At 33.9% G+C, this 13060-nt stretch overlaps 1 protein-coding gene across 29 annotated transcripts in view; it reads right to left on the bottom strand.

Annotated features, from left to right (window-relative positions):
• trol (terribly reduced optic lobes) overlaps window positions 1–13060 on the bottom strand; it is a 1284884-nt gene that overhangs the window by 195859 nt on the left and 1075965 nt on the right. For 27 of the 29 annotated variants that reach the window (XM_081736787.1, XM_081736791.1, XM_081736768.1 and 24 more), the window contains 5 exons: window positions 12192–12308; window positions 9721–9828; window positions 7613–7726; window positions 5148–5261; window positions 1675–1797 (listed from right to left, as the gene is read on the bottom strand). In XM_081736787.1, coding sequence (XP_081592913.1) covers window positions 1675–1797; window positions 5148–5261; window positions 7613–7726; window positions 9721–9828; window positions 12192–12308 — 576 coding nt within the window. The remainder of the gene's footprint in view (window positions 1–1674; window positions 1798–5147; window positions 5262–7612; window positions 7727–9720; window positions 9829–12191; window positions 12309–13060) is intronic. The other 2 variants (XM_081736770.1, XM_081736778.1) reach the window with 1 other exon arrangement.

Raw genomic sequence — 13060 nt, 5'->3', positions numbered from 1 at the left:
TCCGACTGTATATCAGAAATATACCAATAATAACCATGAACAATACTACATTGCTGTCTAATTTCCATGCACTCAAGTCATCCATACACGAATGTTCCTCATCTCTACTCGCACCATAAAATAATAATAATAATAATAATAATAATAATAATAATAATAATAATAATAATAATAATAATAATAATAATAATAATAATAATAATAATAATAATAATAATAATAATAATAATAATAATAATAATTATAATAATAATAATAATAATAATAATAATAATAATTCATCCCTAGATTTTTTTTAATTCTCATATGCAGAATATCACACTACCAATAACGTACAATAATTTCAAAATACATATATATTGATCATAGACTTCTAAGTTGTAGTCCGGAAATGTTTGATCAAGATTAAAATAAACAGAAGACCTAATCATGAGGACATTTGATTTGCACGGGAAATTGGTTGCGTTTTTATTCTTTCTTTTTTCTGGAAGGGATAACTATTCTCAAATATGGACAAACAAGGAACAGAGTAAAAATGGTTGAATTTTTTTTTTCTATTTCAAAGTTTCTTAAATTTTTTATTTATTAATGAAACAATGCCAGAGCTTGAACTTGTAGTTTGACCTGTCATAATTCATGACTCATTTGGTATATTGATATGAAATGAACGTTACCAGCCGTTGTTTCTTAAGAGCTTTCGAAAGCCATCCATTCTGACATACCATCCCATTTGAAATGTTTTCAGTTGAATCTGTCCTCGGACCCAGGGGATTACTCAACTTACATCGAGCATGTCAAACATGGGATTCTGTCATACATGTTAGCGAAATCTCCAACTCCCATTTTTATTTATTTATTTATTTATTTCAAGAAATTGCCCTGGGTCAGACTTCACATCATTGTCATAACAGAAATTGAAGTTATAGTTTGACGTGTTATCATTCATGACTCATTTGGTGTATCGATAGAATGAACGTTATCAGTCGTTGTTTCTTATAAGTTTTTGATAGCCGTCTAATTTGACATACCTTCCCATTTGAAATTTTTGAGTTAACCTCTGTCTCCGGGGTCACCCTTCCATCAAAAGCATGTCAAAAACAGTGAGCCCGCATCGTATATACATTACATATTAGCAGAAATCTCCAACCACGAACCATTTCTGAGAAAATGTCTCAGGGTCATACTTTGTGGACACCCAAAAAGTTTTTTTTTTTTTTTTTTTTAAGATGTGACTTCCTTCAAGAGTCTCTACTGGCATTTGTTAAGATGTAGGTATGATGAAAGATAAATAAAAAAAAAAAATAACAAATATCTTTAGTGTTATTCTCAATTTTTTAAAAGAAAGAAAAAAAAAGGATAGAAGCTTTCATTGCTGAGCATACAATAAATACAAATTGCTCAAAAAAAAGTGAAAGCCAATAATAAAAAAGCCAAGCAGATACTTTAAAATTAAATTTTAGCAAAAACAAAAAAAAAAAAAAAAAAAATCAACATGTAACTTAAAATAAAAAGAAGCGTAGTGCAAAACAATGATATACTACATACAATATGTTTATATTGAGCAGAATAAATAATTTGGAAATTACGTATAGCGTAATACTGTGAGAATGAAACATGGAAACAATGCATACGCAGCGATGCAACACATATTTATACAATGCTTTGGAAAAGTACCAATGCAATTGAGGTCGTCGGAGAGATCTTCGCAATCAAAATAACCATCGCAAACAAGTTTCTCTGGAATGCATTGCCCATCTCCACACCTAAATTCATTAGGCAAGCATCCAAACCCATCACCTGAGAGCAAACAGAATCAGTAGGTAGAATGAAGTTAAATTATGAATGAGGAACCACGATTACATTAAGAGTTCATCCTTCTTGCATTCTCAGCCAATATATGCTACGCTATTTCTAAAATTAGAATTCTATGATACTATTGAACGTTACAAGCACTAAGAAAGAATTCGTATGTATTCTGGTTGCTTGCCTACTGTTTGTATAAGATTTTCTTGTTTATCGTATACCTGAAACAGAGCATAATTTACTTACTACTAACAAAGAATACTCGTAACCATACATGATAAGTGGTCTCTGTTACACCCCTGTTATATTCACACTCATGAACGTGAATTATATTCAATCAGCTACAAGTTTGACTCAGACAGAATAGTTAGAATGTGATCTTGCGTATGATTTTCAATGAGAGATAGTCTTCCAATAGCTTAACCCCTTGCGTACCGGTGACATCAATGTGGATATCATGAAAACGTATCCCTTCTTAACGGTCGTATTAATCCTGGAGATGATGAAATTTGTTAGTGGATGCAAGGCAAGACTTAGTTCTACTATTTCTCCCCAGATGACAGCACCTTACTGACAGAAAAGACAAAAAAAGTGTTGTCTCAGTAGATGACAGGCCTAAGAAAGCATTCAATTACAACACACATGTGTTTGTTTTGACGCTAAACAATTAGCAACTTCGAGATCTATTTCGAGATGGGAAAAGGAGAAACTTTGCCTTTAATCTCTGGTCAATGTTGCCAACTTGAAACAGCATAAAAATTCTTTCAGAACATCAGAATTTCCTTTTTTCAGTCCAAATGTTCCATGATGCAAATAATTGTTTTTATCAGTTATGTGAATGCTCTTCTCACGTGCGCACAATAACTATGTCCTATAATAACGGCCTAGACAGTCTTTTAACAATAAATGAAACCAGTATTACAGCACGCACATAGGAAAATGATACCTGGAACGCAAGGGGTTAAAGGAAAAGAAACTAGACATGAAACTGAAGATTGCATCATTTACAATTTCAGATTATATAATACAGGTTTGCTAGTGGACTAATCAAAAACATGGCATCGTACTGCGTGGAGTGGATGGTCTTAGCTACTTTCATTATAGCATTCTACCAATTATTTCGTATATTTCGTCATCTCTATTCGCTAACAGGACATAATATGGGTCGCATCACCATTAACATTAATTAAATCATTAGAAAATATATCTGACTATATGAGGGATTCCAGGTAGTAAGGCCGAACTCAACATGTTGAGTAGATGTCGACTTTGCCTTACTACTCGGATGCCCCATATCTTCTCGAGAAATTTTACAAATTTTTAACAACTATATCAATGTGGCACTACGATTGGACTTTGATTTCTGTAAAAATAATCAGTAAATTTAATACTTGAGAATTCCTAGTTCTTGTAACGTTCACATTAATAAACGAATCATATTCATTATACTGTAAGATATCATAAACTACTCACAAAATTCTGAAGTGCAAAACTAATCCTAAAATCTATGTACGTTTAGTATTATTGTTTTTTAAAGTAAATAATTATGTAAAAAATAGATACGTCTGTGTATAGTTACTAAAGTAGGAGATCGAATCTTAGTCTGATATTATAAAAATGAACATAAAAAGAAATATAGTTCATAGCGTGTTAGTATTGCAAACGAATTATTTCACTAATAGACGGAAAACTTATTCGGTTTCTTGAATAATTTTGTTAACATGAAATTTGCCGTTATCACTTCCTTTCCTGTGTTAAGGTTTTCTTATAAGAGTCTAATTATTTTCAATCACAAATTTTCTTTCATTTTAAGTTAATGGGTTCTTGATACCTTATATTTGTATTGTTATACATTCAAAATTCTTCCAGAAGAGAGCTGGAAGCTTTCTGTACTGACCAAAGTTAAGTTTGAAGTTTAAAATACTTTTACATTTATAAGCAGTGATCGAACTGAGGTTGTATGCGCAAATATACCATTATGGTTCTGACAGTTTAGAACGAAAACTCAACAACAATGGACACTGAGAATACAGCATACAGATATGCGCTGTAACTGGTGGCATGTCCATGAAAATATGCCGCTTTTGCTTTTTGCTTCCTTCTTCACTTCTCTCTTTTCTTTATGAATGAAAACCCGTCATTATTTGGTATATGAGTATCTATATATTAAAATTACTAGGTTTATATGTTTGTATCCAAAGAAAAGTTTATATGTTTGTCTCCAATTCTTTCTACAATGATATCTCGGAAACCACAAGCGCTAGAAACGTGCCATCTTCGCTGGTCGATTCCAAATTTCGTGTAGGTTCCAAATTCCAGTTCTAATTGATTTTTTTTTTAAATAACATGGCCGTTATTTCTTTATTACATTTTTAGGGGTACACTAGAAGTGTTGAAATTTTAAAAAAGTGAAGTGCCATATCCTATGAGTTATACATTCCAACACAACATAGTTGTATGTAGGGGTTGTATATTTCTCAGGCGTTTGTTTCATGGTCAAATTATAATGAAAAACGAAGGATAACCATTTCTCCAGGTTAAGATGAATCTTTACTGTTTGGAGTGTTTTGCCAATGAATACCATATATCATTGACATTATAAGTAATTGTGTCTTCAATGTATTTGCTTATTACATACTGCACGCAAGTAGAAAGAAAACACTGATCATACATGAATCAGAAACTCCAACCGGAAGTAGGCTCAATCTTGAAAAACGGTGCGAGATATTGCAAAAATAATCGAAAAATCTCCCGTTTATGGTATCCCTTGCCGACTTTTATCAAGACGTCTTTCACTTGTGCCTGTAAAGGGACATGTACATACAGTATGTTGTGAGAAATGATAAGGAGATTCATGCTCATGTGTGAATGATGAGCTGTATAGAGAGCGCAGGTTCAGCTAGTTATTATAAAAATTAGAAAAAATAAGTACTTTATTCTGTGTAAATCGATGAAATAAATGAAACAATGGAAGGCACTGTTTTATACAAAGGATTTTAGGAAAAAAAGAATCTCGAAAACACTGATTACTTTTTTTCACCCTACATTCTCCTTTCTTCATCACATGGATAACAAATTAATCCAACTAAATACACGTATTAGAAAAGTTACGTGAGAGAGTGTGTTATGTTGTTTGTAGCTTGAGAAAGAAAAAGAAAGAGACAGAAATTAACTTTCTACAACCTTCTGATTATACTAGAAGTCAGAAGTTTGTATTTGGTAAATCAAGTAAATGATGAAATACACGATAGCACAATCATAATATAAATATATATTTAAAAAATCATAAAAATGGCAAATAGCTACAGTGACATAGTATTCCACTGTAAACCAGACTAACTTACCACAATCGCTTTCATCAGAACGGTCAGGACAGTCTGGACGACCATCACAACGTCTGTAATTCTCTACACATGACCCATCTGTACAACTAAACTGACTCGGAGAACACGTAATGGCTGAAAGTAAAATACGTAATATTAATCGACTACATTATACGACGTAAAATTAAAACTCATTATACCCCTTTTTTACATACGAAAATATAACTCTGCAACTCTGTACAATTGAGAGAAATTAGTTTTGTTGTAATTTTGACCATAATACACAGTTTGTAAATATTCTATTGATTTTATCATTAAGGACATATATAAAAAAAATAATACAATACAAGGAAGGCAATTTTATATATATATATATATATATATATATATATATATATATATATATATATATATATATATATTTGTACGCAAGGTGGTTACAGAAATATCACTAAACTGAATACAAATTTGTTATGACAACATTTACGCCCTAAAATGATATTATATTCAAATTCACAGGGTTTTCTACCCCTCAAATGTCGAAAAGAAGAGTATGGTTTACCGTATTTTTGGTGATTCTACGAAAATGAGGTAATTTTAAACTGAAACAGAAGCCAGCAATTCTGTATTAATTTAATAAGTACATTTCCAAATCATATAATAACAGATTTAAGACCACGACGTAAGTGTTTTCCCATCTCTTTTTGACGAAAGTGAAAGAGATTGAGGGAAGGATTTTGAGGAAATTTATTTTGAAAATGTTGTCAAATAAACTGTAGTAATGGGTTGTGGATTTCTAGTTAAATATACAAAGGATTTGAGCGCTGAGGAGTTATTGATGTGAATCAAAAAAGGAGTTATAGTTTCGTTAACATTGTCGCAATGCTCAAATTCCCCATCCATCTCTCTCAGAAAACATAATCTATTATAACAGTACATATGCCCATACCTTCCCCTATAACTCACCAAATTTTTGCATTTTACATGTTTCTCCTGACTTTTCTCTTTCGTACATCACCTCTATATACCTTTCTTTATTCTATAGCTTTTGTCTATAGCTATAGGTATGGGAAAAATAGTATACAGGGTGTTTCAAAACAACACCGACAACGTTTGGGAGATGATTCCTGACACCAAGATAAGACAAAAAAATATAGACCAACCTGGGTGCACAAATGCTTCCTTTCGGAGTTATAGGCTGCCGAAAACATGAAAAAATGAACTTTAAAGGTCCACAGCTCCAAAACTATGCGATCTACCGTAGTCGGTTCAAGACTTCACTTAGGAACTCGTACGTACCCTATCCAAATATCCCTGTTTCAGAATCTTGTGGTACTTCCGCAACAATTTTTGTAGCGGCTGTTTGCATACGCGCATGTAATTTGAAGTACTTACCAACTACCTTTATAAAAACTGATGCAGAAGAATGGCAGAATTCTGAAACATGGATATTTGGATAGGGCACATACTAGTTCCTAAGTGAAGTTTTGAACCGATTACGGTAGGTTCCATAGTTTTGAAGCTATGGACCTTTAAAGTTCATTTTTTCATGTTTTCGGCAGCCTGTAACTCCGAAAGGAAGCATTTGTGCACGCAGGTAATCTATACTTTTTGTCTTATCTTTGTATCAGGAATCACCTCCCAAACTTTGTCGGTGTTGTTTTGAAACACCCTGTATACTATTTTTCCCATACCTATAGCTATAGACAAAAGCTATAGAATAAAGAAAGGTATATAGAGGTGAGCACAAAAGCAATCCTCATTTCGAAAGGGTGTAACTTTAATATTAAAAGTACAACTCCACTCAAACTTTCGTCGTAGTTACATAAACTCAAAAAGTTTTTAGCAGGGTTGATTGGAATTACAAACACGCGACGTGTGTCCCATCCGTTACACGGGAACCATTGAGACGATAATCCAACTCCAACTAAATCTTGTGCAGTCTACCCGATGTAATGTGAGTTTTGAACTAATCTGCGTTCCTGAAGATCTGGTAGACCTGATCTACGTTTCTACATTACCCAGAACCCTCAATGATCTTCAGAAACTCATCGATGCAGCTATATACTCGATTACATCGGTTACGCTTCAAAAGATTTTGCTGGAGCTGGATTATCGTCTCGATGGTTCCCGCGTACAACGCGTGTCTGTAATTCCAATCAACACCACCAAAAACTTGAGTTTATGTAACTACTACAAAAGTTTGAGCAGAATAATAATTTTGGCATTAAAGCTGTACCCTTTAGAAATCAGGGACTATTTTTTGTTCACCTTATATATATACAGAGTGAGCACAGAAAGTCCCTGATTTGAAAAGGGTATAATATGACTAAATAATATATAACTAACTAAATAAATAAATGAAAATCAGAAATCTCTTGACTTCTTCGGAAAGATGAATGTGTATGCTTGGATTTAGCAAGCACTGACTTTCTTTGCTGTTATTATAACCTGTTCATTCTTCCGTTCATTCTACAATTACTTACGGCAGTTAAATTCATCGGAGGCGTCTCTACAGTCTCCACGGCCATCACATTTTCTACGTGCGTCGATGCAGGTTCCGTCATTGCAAGTAAATTCATGGGGTGCACACGTATCTCCTGTAAACAGTGTAACATGTCTTTAATATTTTAATAATTTCACAATTTAAATATATATATATATATATATATATATATAAATATTCTGGTATCATTTTGTAATGGAAACCACATCGTCATTGTGAAAGACATATCCCGGAGTCAAAATTACAGTATGTAAGATAAGGTATGTTTATTCACCTTCTGACAACTAGATAGAATGCCCCTGGTCCGATCCCAGACAATGTGAGTCTGTGGTGGACAACATCGTGTTTGTAGGTTTTCTCGCGATTCTCCCGTTTCCTTCCACATTCTCACTCCATCAGTTAATTCATATTCATACAGTTTCACTTACCATCTGTCTCCTTTAGCTTAAAGGTCATAGTTGTGGGATGTAAAACTGAATACTTTGACCGATAGCATGTCTTAGAAAAACATACCACCCTATGTTTTCTTCTTTCTTCACTTCAAACACTGTTTAGTTTAGAACGATGAACTCTTGACATATGATTTCAGTATGTAGGCTTTCCTCCTTGGAATATTTGGTCGATTAATAGCATATATTTTGAGAGAAGCATTTAAAATCACATTCTCAAATCTAACATATTATTTTCCTGAACTGTTCTCCAATACATAACCCTTATTAAAGACACTTGAAAAAACATGCCACTTTACACAGTATAAATCTGAGAACTTCGGAGATTTAGACCACCAAAATTTTTGTTCATCTATGACCTGAACGTTGTATCCGGAATAAACACATAGCGAAGAACTAGTTAACACTTATTTATGTAGCACTAACTAGAGTCTGTAAGTTTTGAATACAGTCGAAATGAATTAGTAAACGAATGTCTTGTTTCACGAGTAAATCACGTACATGAACATAGAAGCAGAACACCCGCTTAACATTAAATACATGTAACTAGAACACTATATATATATATCTATATCTATATATATATATATATATATATATATATATATATATATATATATATATATATATATATATATATATATATATATATATATATATTAAAAAAAGACGGTATTTTTGTCCACTTTTAATAAATACAGAATACTGATATCAGTCTAGGTGACATTGTAGTCTAGTGGTAGAGCGTTGGACTCATACCCAAGTGATCCCGGGTTCGATTCCCGGCCGGTGCTTCCTTAGGCGTTCAACTAGTGTCGTGAGGCAAACTGGGGAGTCACGTGAAAACAAGACGTGACGGCCACTAGGTTCAGAAAGCTCCTGATAGGCCATAGCAGCATGCTGAGCACGTGCTCGCCGCTAGGCTCGACGTACTTCAACCGGTCGCTAGTAGATGGCACTGGAGCAGGCTTAGGCTCACAAATGGGCCGTTACGCCACGTGCTCTGATTTGGTTTGGTTTGATGTCAGTCTACTCTACACGACTTCTACTACTGTTACTTCTTTATCTCAAGAAGAACGAATATGGGATAAGAGATTTTGTATTAACTACGCCTTAAGCAACTACCTAACAGAAATTCTTCCATCTTTCCTGTGTAACTTAACTGAAATAATTGACCCACATCATTTTCCATTAACTTCTTGACAATTCAATATGATCTTCATTCATAAGTGGAGGTATGCACTGTGTAATCTTCACTGAATATATTTACATCGTAAAAGCTATTTTACTTACATCACGAAATAGTTTTGTTATCTGTATTTCACATAATTGTATGCAAAATGTGTATAATATTACCTTGAAAGTATAAAATTGAGAACTTCCAACATGCAAGTTGAAAACTGTATCTAATGAACAACGAATTTATATTGATTAGTCATATAAATCAATATAAATTCAGTTCACTGAGGACCAACTTCTGTGAATCACTGGACAACTACAAATTTGAGTAGCGCAAATTTCAATGTTACTCTCTGTTCTGAATTTTATTTTATTTTATTTTATTTTTATTTTCTGTACACACAATGATATGTCACAGTGATTCTAAGAAGTACAGTTGTTTGTTAAAGAAAACACTTACTGCATCCTCGTTCATCGTCTCCATCTGGACAATCATTGACGCCATCGCATTTATAGTAACCAGTAATGCAAGAGCCATCTGCACATTGGAATTGATCAGGTGAACAACCTAAAGAAAACAAAATTATATATATATTTCTAATTCAAGACAAAGGACAATGAACACTCCTTTTACCATTTATATGTATTACAGTACACTCCCAAGTATCCGGCTCGCGACTATTCGGCCTAGTTTTCTTTTTATCATAATTAAATGAGGAAGGCAATGTGTTACACTGGCAACATTGCCAAGGCATTGGAACCGGGCGTCTGCTATGATCCTCCTACGTGTGCATTTTCGCCGATCCCAAGAGGTTCGTCCAATACATGGCTGAAGTAGCACTCTTATTGGCCACGTAAGGATGACGTCACAAAGATTCAAGTTCAATCTGCTACTATCCTTGATGCTTTCGTTTCTCTGTTTTGTGTGTGTGAATGTTTAAAAACAGAGAGAGGAGATTATCAATATTATTATTTGTGAAATACATTGCATTATAATTCTTGATTTATGTTCACTTCTTACGCGGTACAAATAAATTATCCTTAAATAAGTCTTCGTCCAAATAAAAGTGTTATAAAACGCACTTCACATGAATGTTATTATTGACTGCAATTTTAACATTTTTCTTAAATCACAGAGACAATATTAGCTGATGGTGCTCACAATTTCACAAGTAATAATATTGATAATCTCCTCTCTCTGTTTTTAAACACGCACATACACAAAACATAGAAACGAAAGCAACACGCATAGTAGCAAGTTGAACTTGAATTTTTGTGACGTCATCTGTATGTGGTCAATAAGAGTGCTACTTCAGCCATGTATTGGACGAACCTCTTGGGATCGGCGAAAATGCCCTACGTGTCATGTGCAAAAGACAAGTTGTGGCAGGAAAAGACCAGTGTTCTGCTCCTTGTTCATTATTTCGTCAGTGTGTAATGGACCTCAATACAGGTACGCTTGCCGCTGTTCCTGATTATAACTGTACACCATGTACAGTATTGTATTCGTAAATTGTTCTTGGGGTATGTTTAATGTTTTCTTAAATGTACTACAGTGAAGATTTGAAAATGGTAATAAACGAGAAAGTTGTAGTGACTATGGAGTATAAATTACGCAAAGAAAGGAGTACATAGAACTCCAGCCTATCCGGCTTTTTTGTTCTCCGGCCTGCAGTTCCGCCACATTACGCTGGACACTCGGGAGTCTACTGTATTTATTTCTTTTGCTTGAGGTTTTTATATTTCTCACCAAAGTCCCTTCCGTAAAATATGTACAGTCCGTAGCAAAAAACCTGCAACATGAGCATGTAAGTTTATTGTGAAACGACGAAGTCTTTTGCTCCAAAATAAGTGTGCAGGGGAAGACGTCTAGGTTTCTCCTGACGTGATTCGTGCCACTTAGACGTTATGTTGATTTCTGGGCTGTCAGGCGTAGTTTCACAATCAGTAGCGTAACAATAATCTTTGGAGCCCGTAGGCAAAATCCCTAGTAGCGCCCCCCTCACCCACCGAATAGACCCCATGTATGGCCATCTATAATTATGCCAATAATTTGATACGCAAATGCAATAAACTGTGATCGAAGTGAGCAGGAATTTTTATTCTTGTCATGTTCCGAAATGAAGACCGAAAAACTTGGGGCTCCAGTTATATAATTTGCTCTTTTATTAAAAACCTGGGGCGCCCCCAATATACCGAAACTCACTGCGCCCGTAGGCAATGCCTACCCTGCCTACCTTATTGCTACGCCACTGTTCACAATAAACTTGCATGCTCATGTTCCAGGTTTTTTGCTGCGGACTGTACATATTTGAGTTAATGAAATGAAACCCGACAAAGAAAAAGTCAAAATATGCCAAAATGAAACAAGACATTTGTCCCCTTCGCAGTTAACTACTAAATTTGGTACTATAGTAGGAGGTTAGCTGCCCCTCACTGTCACTTTCATTAACTCTTCCTTCCTCACTCACTCTGTCATTTTGAACAAACCAGTCATAAAAGTCTGCCAGTGACAGACTAGCACCATACAGAACTGGTAATATATTATTCCTTAGTGAAAGTGTTGTTTCCACATGATCACTATTGAATTACTGTATATGGACCATATTATTGTGGGAACAACACGCCTTTAATTCGGGTAGTTTGATTTGTACGACGTAGACTCGCCATGGTTCTGATCACCTATTGGCCTTGACTATCTTTTACCGTTCCAGAAAGTCAATTAACAATATACCACGATCATCAAACAACAAAAACATATTATTCTTCCACTGGATAGTATTCGGTTCGACTTCATTTACTGACTCATATATACGCTTAATGCCTCACGATGTAAAAGAAATGGATACAGTCTATTATTTTCTTTCATATTCTAATAGTCTCTAATAGTTGCTTTCTAGTCTCTTGTTTCTCTTCTGTCAATAAGCTTACCTGTTGGACAATTTCGTTCGTCACTACCGTCTCTGCATTCAGGATTTCGGTTACACCTCAAAACTTGAGAAATGCACGTTCCATCATCACATCTGAATTCATTAGCTCTGCAACCAGCTGTAAAGTGTGATTACGCATTAATAAACTTTAACATTAAAAAAAAAAAAGAAATATTAATATAATAATATAAAAAATATTGACAAGAGGAAAAACATAATTAGGATTTACGGTAATAGAGTACAGTAACACAAAAATAGAGTCGAACAATTGTTTTTCTTCTTACTTAAACCATACAATCAAACCAAAGTTTGCATATTCCTTTGAGGATATTTTTTTCAGAGAATATTATCACATCCATAACGTAATAGCTGACATTTCTTTGAGGAATAATAATAATAATAATAAACTTTATATTCAGTTAACAGAAGGAATATGAATGGAAGAAACGTCTACTTTCATTCTCTAGTGAGTGAAAATGTAAGTGAAGTAGTTACCCAACTGTAAACTATAACCAAGGTAAACATAAAACATAACAACTAAAACACTTGTACCTAGCAGTTTTGACGTCAGAAGTTAAAATGTACAAACTATAAGCATATATAACATCTTTATTTGTCCTTATAATGTGTGTGTAAATACAAAAAAATATGGTTAGCATATTAGCGAGAGAACGATGAAAGTGAGTCGAATTCAGCATCATTATAATGATGAAGATGTCGAATATTGCAAATCTTCAATATACACCACCATATTTTCCATTATTTACTGGCTATACAAAATAATACTTTTTTTGTATTAAAATTCAAAACATAGTAAGAAATAATCATTTGTTAGTCTTTTTATCAACTATTCTGCATCAACACTAATTA

Source organism: Thermobia domestica, chromosome 13, assembly GCF_964235325.1.
Source record: "Thermobia domestica chromosome 13, izTheDome1.hap1.1, whole genome shotgun sequence".
In the NCBI taxonomy this organism is placed as follows: Eukaryota; Metazoa; Arthropoda; class Insecta; order Zygentoma; family Lepismatidae; genus Thermobia; species Thermobia domestica.
The sequence above is the reverse complement of the archived record's forward strand: the minus strand, read 5'-3'. Positions and strand labels throughout refer to the sequence as shown.